General features: G+C 36.9%; 1 protein-coding gene across 14 annotated transcripts in view; it reads left to right on the top strand.

The window, feature by feature from the left end:
- Positions 1 to 22,363, top strand: part of LOC123873604 (dual 3',5'-cyclic-AMP and -GMP phosphodiesterase 11) — a 231,339-nt gene that overhangs the window by 199,042 nt on the left and 9,934 nt on the right. For all 14 annotated transcript variants that reach the window (XM_045918498.1, XM_045918497.1, XM_045918495.1 and 11 more), the window contains 5 exons: positions 11,229 to 11,387; positions 13,510 to 13,644; positions 17,274 to 17,423; positions 18,538 to 18,588; positions 20,622 to 20,876. In XM_045918498.1, coding sequence (XP_045774454.1) covers positions 11,229 to 11,387; positions 13,510 to 13,644; positions 17,274 to 17,423; positions 18,538 to 18,588; positions 20,622 to 20,876 — 750 coding nt within the window. The remainder of the gene's footprint in view (positions 1 to 11,228; positions 11,388 to 13,509; positions 13,645 to 17,273; positions 17,424 to 18,537; positions 18,589 to 20,621; positions 20,877 to 22,363) is intronic.

Below are 22,363 nucleotides of genomic sequence, written 5' to 3'. Positions count from 1 at the left end.
CTGTACGCCAACATTTTGATTAGATTCGTTGCTAACAAAATTTCGTTAGAATAGTTATGACTAGATGATGCCCGCGACTTCGTCCGCGTGAGTTTCGGTTTTTAAAATTTCCGTGGGAACTCTTTGATTTTTCGGGATAAAAAGTAGCACATGCAATGTAAGTTACCTCCGTAACTTTCATCAAAATCGGTTTAACGGATGGACCGCGAAAAGCTAATAGACTGACACACTTTCGCTTTTAAAATATTCTTAGTATATTAATATAATATTCTTAGAATAGCATTGTATAATAGCAGAGAAGCCGACACAAAGACTTGTCGACTCAGAAGAGCTTGAAAGTAACTCTATTTGTATAAAGATTGTTTTGCCTTCGAGTTCAACTATAAATTCACGCGCCAAGAATTTGATTTTCATGCCACTTTAAAATACCGGCTATCTTTGAGCTGTATGATATCGCCTTAGGATATCGAGATTTATTACAAACTAGACTAGTTGATGGCCGCGACTTCGTCCGTTTTATTTTCGTTTTTTTAAAAATCCAGTGGGAACTTGATTTTAAGGGATGTCCTTTCCCTGGATGCAAACTATCTTTATGCCTTTCATCAAAATTGGTTAAACGGATGGTCCATGAAAAGTTAGCAAACACACACACACTTTCGCATTTAGAATATTTTTAGTACAGAGAATAGCAAAGAAACCAATACAAAGATTTGTCGACTCAAAAGGACCTGAAATCCAACTATTCTATTTGTGTAAAAATTGTTTTGACTTCGAGTTGGACTATAAATTCACGCGCCAAGAATTAGATATTCATGCCACTTTAAAATACCCGCTATCTTTGATCTCTCTGATATCGCCTTAGGATATCGGGATTTATTATAAATTCTTGGCGCCATAACTCGTCCGCCTATCCGACGCCGGTAAATTCTATTTAATAGACACCATGTAATGATGATTGAGCCGTCGCCCGGAGGTGGCGCCGTATCTAGCCTTATCGAGATCAGCGGGCAAACAACTGAATGCTAATTGATATTTCCAACTTTCAATAGACAGGGAGATTGCGATCGTACCGAGCATGTTCGATGCAAACAGGTTTTATTGTTTTACAGTAGTTTTATGACCACTTATGCGTTTGGCGCTACATCCCTTTGTGAGTCTTGCCTTGTTCTAGTTTACCACTGATCTCGATCAGACCGCCTTCCACTTTCTTACTCCTAGAGTTTCATGACAATATCACGGTTTGACCAACCCTCGGATATTTATTTATTTATTTATTTACTATAGTACCGCCCACAGAGTTACACATTTAAATTATACATGTTGTTCCTTAAATTCTAGGGCTCTTATGCAACTCCACTTACGGGCAGTCACAGCGTGCATTAACATAAACATAAGTCGTACAGTAAAATATAAAATATAATATAGCTAACCTAAGGACTATGAAAAAATGCCTAAGTTATAAATTTTAAAAGAATATAATAAGATGGAAATTAAGTTAAAGTAAAGTTAAGTTAAACTAAGCTAAATTATCTAAATCTTAATATACTTTTAAAAGCCTTAATAACTCTAACGGTTAAAGAGCGATCTGAATTACGAAAGGTTGGTGGTTTGAATCCCACCCGCTGCACTATTGTCGTTTACCACTTACCCACTTTTTAGTTTACGATATAGGTACGTTATGCAATCGACTTTCGTAAATTGTAACTAAAGGCTAAATAGTTACTTGATTTTTATTAGTTCGGACACAGTCTGGCACTCTTCCGTATCACTTTCTGGCTGATTCTTAAGAAAGAACAATATTCAACCATGTATTGCAGACTTGGCACTTGGCCAGCATTTCCGAATTCGATACGTACAGTGATACTGTCTTAAAATACAGACTATACATATAAAAGGCAAAATGTTCTTTGTGTTTATTTTAACAGAGCCAATGCAGAAATTGCTACTGTTCTCTTTTTACTTAACCTTATTTATATCTAAGCTATTCTTTGTTGATTACATAAGTAAATACGGCTTAAATAATACTGCGTAAACATATCAAGGTAATTTGTGGTTATTTACTATCATCTTGGAGTCTAATTAACTTCTCGGGACACCGCGTACCAGCAACCACAGTGCGAGACGATCTCCAACCCACTGGATTGATGACCTGGAAAAAGAAGCGGGAAGTGGGTGAATGAGGAACGCGAAGAACTGTGTGATGTGGCGCGCTTTCGGGAAGGCGCATTTCCAGCAGAAGACGAAAACAGGCTTATTAATTAAATAACTCCTCTAGGAGATGATTGATCTTAAGCGAGTCGCAGTAGCAGTTAGACGCAAGCGGCAAAAGATCATGTTCTGTGGAAGTTTTTGCAGCAGGCCTCTAAGGGTGAGATCTATAAACCGCACTCAGACTTTGCTTAGACTTAAGCCAGAGTTAAAACGAGACAGATGTATATCTTTCACATAAATCTGTCTCGTTTTAACTCAATCTTAATTCTGAGCAAAGTCAAAGTGCGCTTTATAAATCTCACCCTGAGTATGTCCAACATGAACGTCTATCAGTTGAAACGTCGACGAAAACGGCTTACCTACTTATAATCTGAGGGTCTTTGGAATTCCATGCAACTGCACTCTAAAAACTTTTCCTTGTATTTCAATCAAATAATAATGGTTTCAAAGTTCCATCTTCCAAGTCTCTTTAGATTTGGTTTTAAGTAATTATCATCATTCTTATCAACTCATCGCCGACTCACTACTAAGACGGATCCCAAAAGGGGTTGGTCTATCATGCTGGCCAAGTGCGGATCGGCAGACTTCACATACACACACAGGTTTGAGAACATTAGGGCAACGTGAATTCACGCCAAAACTGTCTACGACCTGCACCAATCGCGTTTCTTTTTGTCATTAGCTACACTTGCAGTCATATTATGAGTCGATATGTTTATATTTACAGTGCCAGTGTTGATATTCTTATGCAATCAAGCCATATCAACAGTCTTGTGACTAAAATACTCGTTGTACGCTTGTATTCTAATGCGGAACTTGTAAGCTGATGAAAGATAGGAATTATGATAGAGCTATTTCGATGTTTCAATGACTCTACTAGTTATCGATTTGATAGTGCTCGGAAAGCTTTGAATTGTCTTCTTGTCTGAAATACCTCAGTGTCTCTGTCTTTGAACCATTTTGCTAGTGGTGATATGGTGATCCAAGGCATAGTCGCTATGGGCCTCATAAGACGGCTCAGAGTCACTTAGCGGGTAAAAAGGGAGCCATGCTCGAAATACGAAGTACCTACGTGTTCTATGTGAACCAAATCAGAAATCTGAAAAGAGCAGATTCATAGAAGAATCAGAGTAAGTCATCATCATCGCTCAAAGAGTTCAAAGATGAAGTGGCATATGGTAGGGCAGTTTTTTTTTTTTTTAATAAAAAAGAATATTAGCCATGTTAAATCACACTAATATTATAAAGGCGAAAGTTTGTATGTGTGTGTGTGTGTGTGTATGTTTGTTACTCCTTCACGCAAAAACTACTGGACGGATTTGGCTGAAATTCGGAATGGAGATAGATAATATCCTGGATTAGCACATAGGCTACTTTTTATCCCGGAAAACCAAAGAGTTCCCACGGGATTTCGAAAAACCTAAATCCACGCGGACAAAGTCGTGGGCGTCAGCTAGTGACTAATATTCCCCTTTCCTCTCCAACTAAGCGTCAGGCTTGTGCTAGGAGTAGGTACGACAATAGTGCAACGGGCGGGGTTTGAACCGTCGACCTTTCGGTTTTCAGTTTACTCCTTTACCAGTTGAGCTATTGAAGCGCAGCGTTTACATGATCCTCAGTTGGTAGACATACAACATCAAACAATTGGAAGAGTTCGCCGAAACTAACTAAAATCTGTATAATATCGAATTTGGTATCTTTTTTCCACCTATACACACAATATGTATCTAGGTTACTAGTTTTAATAACTGTTGATTATAAAAGTAACCATTTTCATTAAAATTATACGAAAATTGCAGCTTGCCAGCACTCGTAAAATGAGTTTGTGTTTTGCTGTTGGCACCATAAAATGAGATCGTATTCCGTGAAAATAATTTAAAGTTACACAACCCGCAGTACATGTGAATTCGCTGAAACTGACTTTAGCAAAGTATAGTTGTGTGTTTTGACTTTAATAATAATTCTTTATTTCAGGTAAAAATGTACCCATACAACAAAGTTATAAAAGTCGAATATAAAATATATAAAAGCTTAGATCTAAATAAAATAAAGACAAAAATACGTAGGTACAATAATGTATTGCCGTCTTATATTTATATCTTTATTTTCGATTCGCACTGCGATGCTGCGTCAACCAATATCGGAAAATGGCGACATCCAAGTGCTCATACATCGTCCGTAGAATCTCATTATTTGAGTGACTTAATCGCTCCAAAAAGGAAGCTATTCGGGAACGTATAATCGCGAAGAAGTCTGGCATTCTTGCCGATGCGAACATGTTCGATGCACTACAAAATCGCGGTAGTTTCATCAGGATGCGGTAGGCATCATTGTACTGCACCCTGATGGCACTATACGAGCGTCTTGTGTAGTTAAACCATAGCTGGCAAGTGTAAAGGTTTTGACAAAATGCTCTGAAAAGAGTGTTCTTTACTTGTTCATTGCAGCGGAAGAATCTACGCGCGATCATGTTGCATCTTACGGCAAGCGCCCTCCTCTCACGCTCGATATCTTTATTGTCACTGAGGCTCTCCGTCAGGATGTGACCGAGATACTTGAATGTCGCCACCCTCCGAATTTCCACACCATTCATATACACTGGAGGGACAATGTCCGGACCTTTTCCACACCTAAATACCATCATCTCCGTTTTGGAAACGTTATATTTAAGTCCATGACTTAAAGCGTATTTTTCACAAATATCTAACAGCTTCCGTAGCCCCTTGATAGAGGGACTGAGTAGCACCATATCATCGGCGTAACTTAAATTGTTAATACAAACTCCGCCGACATGACAACCGATTTTGGTGCTTCTCAGCTCCTCTATCAGGTCGTTCACATAAATGTTGAAAAGGTCCGGCGATGTCAATCCACCCTGGCGTACGCCGCATTCTAACCTATAATCGTTAGAAAGTGTATCGCCCCATTTTACCTTGTTGCTTTGATTTTCGTACCAATATCTCAAAAGATTTATAACATTAGATGGTACTTTATGCTTATTGAGTTTCGACCATAGCAAATTATAGTTTACTAGGTCAAAAGCTCGGCTTAGGTCCAAAAAACAGGCATATACACTAGTGTCTCTGTTAGTATAGTATTTGATAGTGTTTTTCAGACTGAAAATAGCAGAATCAGTTGAGACACCGGCACGAAAACCAAATTGCGCATCGTTGATACTAACATTTTTAAGAAACGGATGTAAAAGTCTTTCAAATATTTTACCAATTATAGTACCCAGTGATATGGGCCTATAATTGTTCAATTTCGACAAATCTCCAGTTTTGTTTTTGGGGATTGGAACCACCACGGTCTTCATAAGATTCTTGGGTAAGTAATTAAACTTGATACATAAATTGAACAGCGTACACAGAACTCGACTAATATCCTCACTGGCATAGAGCATATGTTCAATACTTAATCCATCGTGACCTGGAGACTTCCCACGTGTCATTTTTCTTATCACGTCAACAATATCCTTAGGTGAGAATTGTAGGGTCTCAGTCAGCGGGTCCGACGGGGAAATGTCATCCGTGCTATGCTCCACTCCTTCGACATAAAGTGGTTGCACCTTAAAATGACTAGCAAATAATTCGGAAATTCCCCTCTGTTCGACTATATTTTCAACACTATGTGGCAACCGGGGTTTACTTTGTAGTCTCTTTGTTGCTTGCCAGAACTTTGGAAAGTTTTTATCATTCCTATGTGCAGCTAAAATGTTCATTCTAATCTGGTAAATGAGTTTGTGTTTTGCTGTTGGCACCATAAAATGAGATCGTATTCCGTGAAAATAATTTAAAGTTACACAACCCGCAGTACATGTGAATTCGCTGAAACTGACTTTAGCAAAGTATAGTTGTGTGTTTTGACTTTAAATATAACCCTAGAGCTTGTAGGAAATATTGAGGAGGATTTGATAAAACTGGGAAATTTGTAAATAGGGTAAAATAGATCTGCGGCTGCAACGCGGTGGGTTGGCCAGATACCTAATAATATTTTAATTAACACGTTTTTATTAACTCGTTCTCTTGTCTGTCTGTGTTTTAGTCTGTAGTTAATTGTTTGTATGTTTGATACAAATTCTGTAATCCATTTTAAACTGACTTGCTGATGAGACTTAAAATTTTAAAGACCGAAACTGGCTGACAGTTCAATATTAATTCGGTTTCTTGTCTGTCTGTTTGTTAGATTGTCTGATTGGTACAAATTTTAAAATCTATTTTAAACCATGACTTTCCGATAAGGGGTCCGATGCCAGATCTAGTTTGCTACGCAACGCAAATGAACCACCATCACTTGAACAATTTCAACTTTATCAGACTACTGTAAATTTCCCTACTGGCTATCGGGCAATATGTTGATGTTTATTTCCATCGCATGTTCGCACGCAACACTTCCCACCCCCATGTTCGCACGTAAATGGATCGCGTTATTTTTATATCCAAACGTAAAGTGTCTACATCGTTTTGCAAAAATTGCTAGTCATGAGTGGCAGAACCTCGTTAATATTAAATTAACTTGTACCTACCCACATTTTCTATATCTGATGTTGATGTATGTATGATTAAGTATGCCACCTTTAGTAGACCTCTCGTTTAGGGTTATTTATTAATAATTTTGTATAAATATTCAAGAAACGCCGGGCGGAATAGTTATAGAAATAGAACCTAACTACTATATTCATAAAACGTGTTTAAATACATATTTATAAAAGTCCATTATTAGATCAAAAATGACGATTAATATAGCATCTACACGAAATTCCCTTTAGCAATACTTTATTGGATCATTCCCAAGGAAAACTCAATTATGTAAGAACAATGTGGAAATAAGCCGACGAAACCCTCTAATGGAAGTTATACGTTGACTTCTGTGGAACCCCCAAGACTCGAGCATTGACGTCAAATTGAACGCAAATTCTTATTACTTATCTGTTTTTCATGGACGGAATAAAGATATATATTCTAAGTAATTTGATGAAAAACATTCTCCTTTGGGTCTTCGTAATGGAGAACCTGCAAAATCACAAGTTTCTAGACCAATTGGTTTGAACTGTACGTTGATATTATGTAAGTCAGCCAGTTAAGCATAATAATTCAGATACAAGTAAGCCCTTGACTGCAATCTCACCTGGTGGTAAGTGATGCAGTCTAAGATGGAAGTGGGCCAACCTGGAAGGGGGTATGGCTGTTTTTACTAAACCCATACCCCTTTTGGTTTCTTCACGGCATTATTCCGGAACGGTAAATCGCTTGGCGGCACATTGAGAACATGGAGAACTCCCACGAATGCAGGTTTCCTCACAATGTTTTCGTTCACCGTTATAGTTCAACTCATACTTAATTCCACAATCAATTTTAGACGCCTTTACACAAGTTTAAAAAATCTATTAAAAGTATGCTCTTGAAAAAAGCTTATTATACAATCGAAGATTATATTGTAAATGACAAAAAAGCTTGGATTTGACTCGCTCCAGCAATACACGGCGCTGCAATTGCTTGTATACAGTATGGCATATTATTGTAAATTGTAATTTGAAAAGAGCAACCGCCGAGTTTCTTGCTGGTTCTTCTCGGTAGGAACGGCATTCCGAACCAGTGGTAGATTATTTTGACGATTCAAAAGCACTTGTAAAAGTTTAATTGAATAAAAAGAATTTGAATTTGAATTTGAATTACGAAAAGGTAAGATGATCGAACCACTGCCCTCGAATAGGAGGCTAATCTACATGCTGTAGCAAATTTTGAGCAGATCCAATTAACTTTGTTTGTAAACCGGTATCGAAATTTAATTACATACACCCCCGCTGTAAGCGTTGTTCGGCGATTGCCAATTTAAATTCATGGATTATACGGCCCCTTCGACAATTACTCGAAGTTGATACAAAGCGTATTTACTTTTATTACAATTTGTTATCTAGGCGTCTTTAAACCTATTAATTAAGATATTCCAGTAGTACTTCCCGGAGACGATCCAGGCCGATTGTGTTTTTAACCCCCGACCCAAAAAGAGGGGTGTTATAAGTTTGACGTGTGTATCTGTGTATCTGTCTGTGGCATCGTAGCTCTTAAACTAATGACCCGTTTTAATTAAGTTTGTTTCGTTTGACAGGTGACTTGATCGAGAGTGTTCTTAGCTATAATCCAAGAAAATCGGTTCAGCCGTTTGAAAGTTATCAGCTCTTTTCTAGTTACTGTAACCTTCACTTGTCGGGGGTGTTATAAATTTTTAATTTACACTTGTTAGTTTTAAAATTCAAAATATATAGCTTCAAAGAAGGGTTCCATTCTCAAGTGTTCCAAGAAATAACACTGTTTAATTGTTTTTGCGACATAACCACAAATTCACAGTTTGCTATAAGGCATTGCTACTTACCTGCCTTACCAAGTTTTATGATTCTAAGTCCACGGGATTGTACCCTTAGGTTTCGATTTCCATGACGGGTCTTGACAAACAGACCTATAAGAGTTTCTTTTTTCCACAAATCAAAGCCCAAGTACCCAAAAAACATGCGATTTAAAATTGTGATAAAGTTCCAATGTCAATGAGAAGAGTACTGAATCTCTTCAGTCTATTTCAGATGGGCAATGATAAAAATAGTTGACGTCTACTATTTCCCCTTACAAGCACCAAACTGTGTTACACAATGGTTACACAATTCACTAAATGCGCACATTTTCAGTTCCAGACACTTTAATGTCGGCTGTACATTGTACAATGCCCTGAGGAGCCTAGTCGTTTGCTTCAATAAAGTATAAGAAAACATATTATTATTTATAACGCAAAAAGTAATTGCGTTTTCTTGTATTATCCCGTTGTACAGGCAAAGTGGAATATATATTTTCTTGTTGAATTGCTACGGCAATTATATTGTGGAAAAACTCAGAATATAAATGTAGCTACAATGTAAACGTACGAAACGTCAAACGATCTCTGTTCAAAAATATACATAATAAGATATATTATTGTCATATATCATATTGAGTAACATTCGGTAATATGGAATGATTTCAAGCAACGCGTTATTATATTAATATATATAATTATATGTTATACTATGTACCTATTAGAAAGTATGTTTATGTATACGTACCTACTGCATTGCGACTTCCCGTCGTTCTATAAGTTTTTAAGTATGGTTTGCCTGGGAGAGATCACTTTAGTGATAAGTTTGTCATAGTTTTAAGCAATAAAGTGGGTTAAATAAATAAATATATTATAATGGTTATATCAAAGAAGACTTTATTGAACTTACAGAAAACACAAACAGAAAATCACATTGTAAGTAAGCTTACATAGTGTTCATAAAGTTGAATGAGTGTTATGAAAAAAATCGCACATGTCCCGCGTTCCAAGAGCAACTTATTGAGTTAAAAAGTTTGTGGAAACAATGTTCGTTGCGGAATATTACAGAATATTACTGTCCCAGGCTAACTTCTGACGATTCAAACTTATTGGCACATGCTTATAAATTAATGTTTGTTTTAAGGCTTGGGGGTAAAATAGGGGTTTGAAATTTGAGTAGTAATTTGTGAAGTCGCGAGCATAAGGTAGTTTTAGTAATATAATATTTTGTAGAAATTACTTTATTAATGTTAGCGTACGAGCCTTTAAGCGTAAGTCATTAGGGCCGTCGCGAACGTAATGCATGTGATTAAAGTAGGTAATTGTAACAGCGCAGTTGCTCATAAACCATAATCTTTTCGACGAAACGCTCGATTATGTTGTACCGGATATTACTGAGATGAAATTATAATCCTTCATGAAAGCTTCTTTAAAGTAATTTTGCCCAGAACATAAAAATGCCATACAAGACCACCACAGCACTGTACTGTTTGTATCCTTTCAGAATTTTTGCTAGTATTTCTATCATCAAGATCAGTTTAAACACTTTAAACATAAAATAAGTGAACTACTATAAGCAATGTGTCGCTGTAAAAACGTGTGAAAAAAGGGGGGAGGGAGGGAGCCTGTTATTGCGCGCTCACTTCATTTACAGGCTTTACCGCCATCCGTAAAAATAAAATTTTTTTGAAAAGCCATATGAAAATTACAATATATTTGAGAAGCTAGCGAACAATCCGAATTCAGTGGGCACTCGGGTTCACTGAATACAAATCTAAACTCGTTTTTCAAGCAAACGGCCTAAGCTTAAGTATCCCAAAATAGAGTAGGTACAACTCCAAAGTTCATGATTCCGATTACTGAATACAAACTTGGACTCATTGCCAATTTTCCAAGCAAAACGACCTAAACTTGAATCCGAAGTTTGTGATTTCGATCAAAATTTATTAAAGTTTCCACAGTTTTCATTCAGTTGTTTGCTTTTGCTGTAAAAATTACAACATCATTTTGTTCACCAGTTCCTCGTTTATATTCATAGCTATAACTTTTTAATTACTAATTATATCCATACGAATATAATAAATGCGAAAGTATGTCTGTCTGTCTGCTAACTTTTCACGGCCCAAAAGTTTAACAGATTTTGACGAAAGGTACAGTGTTAGCTTACATACCAGGGAAGGGCGTACGCTACTTTTTATCTCGGAAAATCGATGAGCTCCAACGGAATTTTTAAAAACCTAAATCCACGTGGACAAAGTCGCGGGCATCATTTAGTTTATTACACTCATAAGTCAAAATACTTAAGTCACTCACTCACCATGGGAGTGCTTGGAGTGCACATCACTACGTAAAATATGATTCATTTTGAATTTCAGAATTTCATGGCCGCAGCTGCAGAGACATATTTCGAATAATATCTAAAATGTATAGGCTTGTTTTATTTTATTTTTCCAAGCCGTTAACAAAATGTAATGTAAAGTAATGTAGATGTATGGACGAACTTGCGCTTTAAAACAAGGCAGTAAAGATTAATTTTACTTAACGCTAATATTGCGTTTCAACGCTCGAATTCTATTTTTTGGTTGGTGTGATGTAAAATCGTATACTAAGCCTACTGAAAGAACTTTATGAAAATCAGTAGTTATGTAGTTACAGTTTTTTTTTCATTGTTCCAGATCCTTTTGGTGCATGAAGCGTCAAAGGGGAGTTTCTCACGGGTTTTTGATCTCGAAGCTGGTGACGATGAAGAGCCTGGTACGCCGCGGACGTCGCCGTACGAGAGTCGGTTCCCCATAAACATCGGCATCACGGGCTACGTCGCGACCACTGGGGAGGTAATGTCAGTGATTTGCAACGGTTGTTACCCTTGCTTGTACAACAGAATACTTAACTACCTTTCTGGTACAGAAGGATCACTCCGCAAAGATATGTTTTTTTTAAACTCATTATAGGCAAGCGCTTAACCACAATCACATCTGATGAAAAGTGATGATGTGGCCTAAGATGGGGCGCGTTTACCTAGAAGATGCCTTTTCACTCTCGTTTTAAAGATAGCTAGGTACCCGGATAGTAATTGATAATACAGATCGCGGAAGAGTTAGATTGCCATCAATAATTACAATGGTCTCAGTCAATCATACTGCCGAAAATGTTTTAACGATAAAATAATGTAACTATCTAGTATCTACCAACGTAAAGGTAAATTGTTACCAAATTGAGTTAGTAAACGCAAAATACATAAAATATGGTTTATTTGTTTAAGTACACCACATGATAACCAAATTAGTATTTAATACGAATAGTAGGTAGGAGTAAATTCGAATTTGGCCTTTGGGAGTCATCAATTTGCATAACGGACAATTCGGAACGCAAACAGCTATAAACATCAAGTTTATTGTTACAGCATCATTTTGAGAGAGTAAGGGCTATTGTGCACTCATCCGTATTCGATTCGTATTCGTTTTCGTAAAAATACGATTCGTCATACAAAATGTACGTACGCTTTTGGACACTAACTTGATTTGTATTCATTATACCTATAGATCCGTCAAAACACGAATCAAATGAGTGCACTGACGCGTAACCATACGTTTTGTATGGCGGCCACTTCGAATCGTATTTTTACGATCGAATACGAATCGAATTAGTGCACAACCGCCAATTTTTTAAACAATAAGTTTAAATAATAAATAATTAGCTGATTCCTGCCATTCAAATCGCTCTGTAGTAACTAGGAGATGTAAAAAAAAACGATCAAGTTCGAATCGGACTCGCACTCGAAGGTTTCCGCACCATCGTACCATAAGAAATAACACTAATAACACAATAATTTTCGTGGCGAAAATTTTGAATTTCTTAGTATTTGTTGTTATAGCGGCAATAGAAATACCTACATATTCTGTGAAAATTTCAACTCTCTTCCTATTCGGATCACGAGTTCTTTTCTTTAGTTCAATAGGTACCAATTGGAATATTTTTCAGCATTTAATATAACTGATTTTACTTTTAATGGTATATTTACTCCACTTTAATCGTAAGGTCCTATAAATTCAGCAGGTATGTCCTAAGAGAAGTGTATTAAGAGCGTGTTCAATACAGACGAAGTTTATTCTTATTTGAATATCAAACCCAATGAAATTCTGTAGACACGCCGCGCTCTACAAATCAATATCTGTGTCTGAGGTTTGCCAGATTCTCGTAAAAATATGTATTTTGAAAGTTACACGAGCTCAAAGATTTACATAAAATATGTATAGGTATGTGGGCGTAATAACTTTAAAAATAGATATATTTTACGGAAGTCCAATAAACCAAGTACTAGCATAACAGGATTTGTAGAGCGTGTCCACAAAATTTCATTGAGTTTGCTTAAGTTAATATTCAAACTTTCAAAGACGGGGTGATCAGATTTCGTTTCGGGCTACGTAGGTACGCCGGCTATCGAAAACATACGGCCACTAAAAAGGTTTTTGACATTCTCACTAAAAGTTGAATCTCAAGGTTTTTTAGCTAAACAATGAAACTACTAGTTACAACTTGAATGAAAAAACTAAAAACTACAACACAGCTAAAAAAAACCTTTATTTATTTAATACGCCACTAGTGGCAGGATATTTCTTTTTACTAAACGACCACTTGTGGCCATCTAGACACTTCTTATTATGTTAGGTATTTAACTCTAATGGTCCAAATGCATTTGCGCTGCGCTGCGCGACGCGATACGGCAGTGCCTTGCTCCATAGTCCATACCAACTCATATAAACTATATATTTTCCGCGCCGCGCCGCGCAGCTCAAGTGCGTTCGGACCTTAACGAATAAATTTTAAACTGACTTCCCTATATTAATAGATTAATTTAGGTATTTTGATACTGATTATCATGCATTTTAATATGGGTACCCTTTTTCTGAATACATGAAAGAATAATTGTGTCTAATATATTTGTCTATTTCGCAGACAGTGAACATCGCTGATGCATATATGGACCCTCGTTTTGACCCTTCAGTGGACGAAGGCGCGGGGTTCAAACACAACACCATATTATGTATGGCGATCAAAAACTCTGAGGGCAGAATTATAGGTGTTATTCAAGTAAGTATCTTGCAACTTTGACGATAATAATTAATTAGCTGCAGGCATTTTAATCAGCACGTTGAAGTGGCAGTGGGCCAAGCATTGCGTAGCTTTAGCTCCAACAGCCATCGCTTGGCTGTTGGAGCCAAAGCTTTAAGCACCGGCGCACATTCTTAAGAGTTCCCGGAGCCTCTTTATATGCTCTAAGGATGATTACTGTGGGGGATTCAGCAGGTGGAAATCCCACATAACCCCGATTTCTTAATTAATAGAGGCTCCGTGAGTAATAAATCTCTTTACTTCCACTTTCCTACTAGCAGTTAGTAGTACCAGTCAACTATTAGAAACAGGGAAAAGCTTTTCGTAATTTGGGACCCCTTTTTGCCTCGATTGAAAATCGACGAGAACAAAATTAATAGGAGATTGCACATATTGTTCATGCGATAGTATTTTGGAGACTTTGTAATTTCCTGGTGACATATAATAGATATTGTTACCATAGATAGATAGTGACCACATCATGGCTGACAAGAATACCGGTCAATGCGGAACTGTACGACCGAAAGCGACGGTCGAAGTTCATTGATAATATTCGTTTCTATGGCTTGCATACGTTGCCACGTGAAGTTAACGACCTATGGTGGTCCTATCAATTTATTTCGTCATATTGTGTATCGTCGGAGTGAAATAGAGTGAGGGAACTCTCGGTTTGATCCTGAATCGACGATATGTCAAATATGAAGCTATGGGTGACGTGATATCAAAGAAGAATAGGCGATTAATAGGCTTCCTAGCGTCAAATGTAGAGGCATTTGACACCTGCCAGATTCACACCAATTGCGTATGCAGCACGTACACTTGACACTTGCGTAGTGACGCGCGTGTACCCATTGACTTAACTGCACGCATTACGTCTACGTGAACGTTCACGCCACGCAAGCGATATGCCATATTTCATACAGTTCCATACATTACAACGCAATGGTACGCGCTACGTCTACCCTTACGCAGCCTATGTGAACGAGCCCTTACTGTCGTGAACAGTGGTATCGTTTACTGCTTCAACTGATAGTGCAGAAAGTCTGAGTAATATCATGGTCATTTACGAGTAATTTGCATTGCGTTATTCATTTATTCATGAAAAATGTCAAGGCTTCTTTCTTCTACTTTCCTCAATAAAGAAGCGTGTATCTTGTGGGGGAGCTTGGAATGTATATTATATATATATATATATATTATAAATATATAAAAATAAATAAAATTGTATATTATATATATGTATATGTACAATAATATTCCAGATACTAAAGTTGTAACTTATTGGATCTCAGATTTTTTTAAAAGTTTTTTAGTGGTTTGAGTGGTTGTATCATCGTTATAACGCAAAATATCTATCTCTATTAAAAGTTAAAATAGAATAGAATAGATTTTTATTCAAGTAGACTTTTACAAGTGCTTTTGAATCGTCAAAATAATTTACCACTGGTTCGGAATGTCGTTCCTACCGAGAAGAACCAGCAAGAAACTCGGCTGTTGCTCTTTTCAAGTGTTCAATTTTCAATAATATACCATACATGATAGATATTATGTTGTTATAGATTATGTCTCAAATACCTACATACATTTATTGCCGGCACTCCTCAGAGGAATCAACTTTCTGAACGGCAGTTGTTGAGTCCTAACATAACGTCATAAGTGGCTCGAGTTGTTCTACGTGAAATGCATTTCATTTAATTTTGTTTCTATTTCATGTCATATAATATTATATTTATATTGACTTAACTGTCTTCTGTTCAAACTTTACTCTGAATTGATGTACGTATATTTTCGTCTGTTCTCTGAAGTACCCACCTAATCTAACTTTATACACATTAAAGTCCCCTTCTCCACTTCATTTGTGGCACGAAACTTGCAAATTAATTTAATTAATTATTCCATAACTTAGTTAAAATTTCCGAAACATCTTTTATTAAGTAAGTCTAAAGTGGGCTAACGGTTTATTGCTCGCATTAGTCGCTCGGGAGCTTTTGTTTATAGTCGTTTCGCTCACAATAGCCCTTAAGCAGGCTCCGTATTACCTACCTAACCTAGCAATCAGAAATAGAAAAGTAAATTTTTAAATTTGATTCCTACCACTGTTCAGAAATCCTGTGTTAAACTATCGAAATCTGAATCTGAAACATAAGAATAGTGACAGTGCCCGACTCTAACTTATATTCCTACTATATATATAACTTATATAGCCACTATAATATAGAATGTCCGCTTTTTAAAAATTTTGAGCCCCTGACTGCGAACCGGGCTAACCTGGAAAGGGTAATAGTAGTTTATATTAAACCAGCGCAGCATCGTACTGGAACGTTGAATGGCTTGGCGGCACATTTTTGCCGGTAGGGTGGTAACTAGTCACAGCTGAAACCACAATAGACCAGAACAGAGTCAATTTATACTTAAACCATGAATTTTCAGTCTGCCTCTACCAAGAATCGAACCCAGGAGTTTCCTTTAATCAGACTACAGCGTCCATCAGGCGTCATTCAGTGAGGGCGGCAAACATAATTCCATTTGATGAAAATTGAATTTATTCGACGATACGGAAATGTAACTAAGGAAAGAGCAAAAGCGTGAAAATAATTCTCCACGGATTCTGGAACGTAATAAAATTACCGAAGTCGAGTCGAAAATGTTGCAACAAAGAGAACCTTCCGCGAATTAATGAAAAATTCAGCCACACACACACACACACTCCGACAAACAGTACAAAATAATGTTGGTTACACATTGCGCATTGCGGGCAGAAACAATGCGACATTGAAAATGCGTTTGAAAGGAATAATTTTTGACCCAGATATAGGTACGAGTAATATCGAGATTTGGTTTACAACGAAATGTAATTCTGTGATTATACCTGGTTCCTCCTACACCTTTCTGCTATTGTACCACAAGGCATCTTCAGGATCTGCATCCGAACGTAGTCGAAATTCCATGAATACGTAGAAAGCGATTTGCCTCCTCGTTTCTAATTCAATTAATTCAAACCGCTAGGCGGTTTGAATTAGAAACCTTCCGGCCTTCCGGCGTTTGCCCTCCACTTTTAATACAGATACCTTCAAATCAAAAGTGAATAGGCATCTTCTAGGCAAGCGCGCTCTATCTTAGGATCCTAGTCTGATTACGGCCTAACCAGCAAGTCTGATTACGGCGAACAGCTAGTCTATAAATTAAAAGAAAAATTTTCGACATGGGATCGTAACGTTATAAATGCGACGCGACTCTAAAATCACTCAACCATTATTCAAGAACTTACAAAATTACGCTCGTTTGAAACAGCGTTTACTGCCAAGCGAATATTACCGCCTCAAGTTCCAAAAGTTACAAAGAAAACGTTGTTTGTATTTTTAATTGGCACAAAGACTAGTTAGTAGCTAATTTTGGCGGCTGAAAACTTCCTTACTCGAGGGAAATTAGATTTTTAATATAATGCTTGAGATAAAGGCTGTGAGAAAATTGTGCGCGCTTTTGTTCCACCATTATGTTTAAGATGGATTAAGGTTCAGTTGCATAGCAGGCGATAAATTAGTTTGTGTCTCTAGAGTTTGTGTGTTAGCCTGAGTATGCCGATGGAAATGTTTCTTCTTCTATTTCAGTTGGTAAACAAATTCGACGATCTTCTGTTCACGAAGAACGACGAGAACTTCGTGGAGGCGTTCGCGATATTCTGCGGGATGGGCATCCATAACACGCACATGTACGAGAAGGCAATCACTGCGATGGCCAAGCAGAGCGTGACGCTCGATGTAAGTGCCACTTACTTTATATTAGATGATGCCCTAATTCTTTGCTTTTCCATAATGAAAATGCCTATGTCAATTTCCGGGACGCAAGCTACCTTTGTACCAAATTTCATATAAATCGGTTGAACGAATATAAGTGTCCCTTGGGAACTCTTTAATTTTCCGCGATAAAAAGTAGCCTATCGTCCCCGGAATGTACCTAAGCTAACTCTGTACCTTTCACCGAAATGGTTAAACTGTTAGGCCGTGAAAAGATAGCAGACAGACAGACAGACCGAAACACTTTCGCATCTATAATATTAGTATGGAAGGATTAATTAAATTTGTATACTTAGAAATCGTAGTTACCCCAAGTTATATGTCTACGTAATAAAAAAAGCAGTGATAGCTTAGCGGTTAAGACGTCGGCCTGGTATTCAAGAAAACCTGGGCTCGATCCCAACTGATCAGTTAGATGACGGATAGATTTATCTCTCATCTCTCAATAACCTGATTAGTCGAAAGCACCCTAAAACTGTAGGTGGGTACATCTTTGCCGATGAGTTCTCACTGCTAACTAACCACAGCCCAAGTTAGACCAGACCGGAGATAATAATTTTGAAATAGAATGGGAGTGGCAATTTCAGGATTCTAATTTGGGGTAATTTTCAACTTACAAAACCATAGCGCTCACTACTGCGCTAGGAAGTTTTTCATAAGTCCTTATATATGAAAATAAAAAGTTAATGGTAGACATCTATTGCAGTACCCGTAGGTACAATAGATGTCGGTGATTGTAGACCATAATCTCGTCTGGTGTTTGATGTGCGATCTAAGATGGATACCCACTGACATCGAGAAGTTATACTCGTACGTCATTTTTGCCCTCTACTTTATTTACAGGCAATATCGTATCCAAAAGCTAAAATCGCCTGACGATACGACTTTGTCAGTGTTGTAACTATTAATTGAATGATGCCTGTGCTATAAATAAGAAATGTGTAGGCAGAATCACGTACAGAAATAGATGAACTACAATCCACATTGTAATTGCATTTACTGCTGAAGGGCTATAATTAACCCTCTGTAACCTCGTTAATTTCATACGCGGTCTAATAAATGTATGGTCACGTTACAGGTATTAAGTTACCACGCGTCCGCTTCATTGGACGACGCCCAGCGGTTAAGAGTAAGTAGACACAAACAAATACCATTGTTGCCAGAGAGTCCATAGGGAATTTTGAGGAGGTTCTTTGATGGTGGCAGAAAGTTTATAAAGTGGTTCATCTGTATTAACCTGTCTGTGGTATGCTTTACTTTACCTGCTAATCAAACATCTGTAAGTTCGCAATGTCGCTAAAATACAAGGTGTAACCAGAAATCTAACAAAAACCAAGGCAGGTAATAGTACTAATGATTACTGATAAGGTACCAAAGAAAACGTGAAAAAAATAATTAAAAAATCCTGTATTTTTTAAAAGTTCACAATATATTGCAAATAAAACATCTGACTCGCACTAGAGATCCACGAACGTTGCGTAAATAGGCCACTCGGAATCAATGCCGCGAAGTGGGGCATCGAACCGAGTTTTGCATGTGCGGGTTTGAAGAATACAATAATACACTAAAACTACAAGATAAGGGAATGGTTATTGGCATTATATTGTGTAGGTAGTATAATAATAACCCTAAGTTTTTGCTAGGCTCTGGTTAATATTACCTATTTAAATTTACTATAAATTTGTGAACATAAAAGCAAAAAAGGCACGCGATTCTGCCTGGAGTTATTATCCTAAAAATTATGAACCCAGAAAAGACTAGAAACACCTCCTGAAAATTGCTTGCGGACTCTCGGGTGTAAACTGACACTTGTAACACTATAGCCTGACCCTGACGTCAGGATTGACGTCATTAAAACTCCTCTGCAGAAATACGCGGAATAGCCATCGGCTTAGTTATGACGCTATTCGATATGCGTTCGTTACGATGAAATCCATTACGGCTTTGTTTATTTAGTCCACCTTTCGTGATATTATGGTTTCCGTTTAACAACCCATGCATAACGTTTATGTAATGTCGATGTACATTTCTGAATTACTAGTATTTCGTCAAAGGGAAAGGTTAAAATGCCGAACAGTAATAATCTTAAATAGTTACCTAGATTATCTTACGACCGGACACAGACGTATTTTAATTCGTATAAGAACGTCATTATTATTAAGTGTGATTTATGCCAAGATGTTAAACTATTAGGTACTTATCTCTTTTGATTCGTGGTATTTTCTGCATAATATGAAAAATGACATAAAAACAGCCAGTTAGTGTTCGGAACGACAAAGGGAACGAGCTTAAATATAAAGATTTGTGCAGTGATCAGCCGTAGAATATGTAATCCATAGTATACTTTACTATATGTATATTATGAAGATATTGACTTTCTATTAAAATAAAAAAACTGGATAATTCCGAGTTAAGTGCAAGGTCTGTATATGTACATTATTTTATTATGTACCTACTCACAAACGGAGTGATGTTAATACAATGAAAAATTTTTTATTGAAATGATCTTTTAGAAAGTGATTTGGAATTGTCCTGTGAAAAAAATCTAAGTATACTTAGTGTAAAATTAAGTCAGCACACTGCGCTACGTCTTTAACTTGAGAGCTTTAATCTCAAAGCACTCAACGGATTTTATTAAAGTTTCTCCCAGTAGATAATAATACCATTAGGCAGGGTCTTTCAGAAAAATTTCCTTTATTTACATAAGCCGGACAAAGCTACCCATCTAGGTACAGGTAAATAAAACACGAGCGACTAAAATAAGACCACATTTTCCCGTAAATGAAAACACCTGTGTAAATATAAACCATTTATTAAGGTTCCGTACCCGAACGATGCCAACAGGACCTATTACTAAGATTTCGCTGGCTGTCCTTCCTTCCATCCGTCCGTCCGTCTGTCTGTCTGTCAGCGGGCTGTATCTCGTGAACCATGATAGGTAGAGAATTAGAGACCTGTCACAGAATGTGAATTTCTATTGCCGCCACAATAACAAATACCTACTAAAAATGTCAAAATTGCCGCCATGAAAATTAAAAAAAATAATTTAAAGTGTTATTTCTCGTACCTACTCGTATAATGGCACGGAACCCTTCCTGTGCGAGCCTGACTCACACTGAACCGATTTTTTATTTTTCTAATATATTTTTCTTTCTTTTACAGAACTTAAGGATACCCTCGTCAGCCCACTTTAACTTACACGAGCTAGCGTTTGACGATATAGACCTTACGGATGACGACACCCTCCGAGCGTGTTTGCGGATGTTCTTAGACCTCGACTTTGTGGAGAGGTTTCACATAGATTACAGCGTGCTGTGCAGGTGGCTGTTGAGTGTTAAGAAGAATTACCGCAATGTAACTTACCATAACTGGAGGCACGCGTTCAACGTAGCACAGATGATGTTCGCGATACTTACTGTAAGTATTAGCTTTGCGCTTTACCATGACTTGACAGAAAACATTCTTATTCTTTTTTGAATAATTTCCTCCCGTAACGATTTTAATCGGCTTGTAGCTAGCCATTTTTTTAAGTTAGATAGCAAGTTAGCACTTGACTGGGATGGGATCTCACATAGATGGGATGTTAAGTATACAGTCTTAGATGGAAGCGAGCTAACTTAGAAGGAGTATGGCAGTTTATATTATTCCATACTCTGCCCCCAATCGGTTTCCATAGTACGTAGGTAGGTAAATCGTTCATTATTTGAATCATTTTTTTCAGTCACATTATTTGCAATTTGTGTATAAGCGCATTTTTTTAAATTTGTTAACCAGTTCAATCTGTTTTATTTGACGAAATGTACTGGATAATAAATCGAATAAATTTACTCATTACTTATTATGTAATTTAAGTAATTTCTCAATCACATTTTGGCTAATTAACTGTTGAAATTGGCTACCTACACCGTAGTATATTTATATGAATTATTATTAGTAAGCTGTTTAAACAGTGTATTTTAGACCCGAAAATAATTATATGTAGGAGAAAATTGCCAATTAACCATAATTGGATAAGGATTTTGCATTTTCAAAATTTAGGGTAAATGCCCCAAGTTATGTTTATTATTGGACTCAATATCTGCTAACTAGTTCAATTTTTTTTTTTTTAAGTATAAACGATAATGAAGGGAATCAGAAGTAGGTATTTAAAGTTATTTCCCAATCCAATTTTGATTGATTAATCTTCTTTGAAATTGGCTGTAGGCATGAGGCCCTACTTAAGGATATTAAAATTATATCTGGGAAGCCTTATTTTATAACAAACATTTCTATTTTTGGTTTAATACGGTCGTTTTTGGCACTCTAAATATAAATCTAATTTTTTTTTCAAGCAAAATGACGTGATTTAAATTGCGTCCTTTCATGATTTCGAAAACTGAATACAAACTTGAATTCATTTCCAAGCAAAACGATCTAAAACTGTACTCAAATCGAGTCCAAAGTTCCAAAGTGATTTCGATCAAAACGGTATCTGCAAACACAGTAAACTTGTAAAGTTTCAAAAATTTTAATTCAGTTTTTTGCTCCTCCATTAAAATTTTATTTTGTGCAATTACCTACATCGTTTTATTCGCCAGCTCCTCAATTATATTATTAAAAAGTAGAGTAGCCAGGATGTAATTTATTGAACAGCACACTGATTTTGTAAGAAAAACGCATTCATCGTAATCGACTGAAAATTCTTCTCCTTGATTGGTTAAATTCGCTTATCACATTTTTCACAGCCAATCAAGGGGAATTTAATACTGATTAAGATTACGGTGAATAAGTTTTTCTCACTCAATCGAAAGGCTGGGCTGCGCTCGCAAAACAGTTTTCACTTATACAGGGTGTAACCAAAACGCTAGTAAAAACGAAGACAGATGCTAACAGTAGGTAGTTACTGATAATTAGATAAGTAATCA

This window comes from Maniola jurtina, chromosome 17 (genome assembly GCF_905333055.1).
Source record: "Maniola jurtina chromosome 17, ilManJurt1.1, whole genome shotgun sequence".
NCBI lineage: Eukaryota > Metazoa > Arthropoda > Insecta > Lepidoptera > Nymphalidae > Maniola > Maniola jurtina.
The sequence above is the reverse complement of the archived record's forward strand: the minus strand, read 5'-3'. Positions and strand labels throughout refer to the sequence as shown.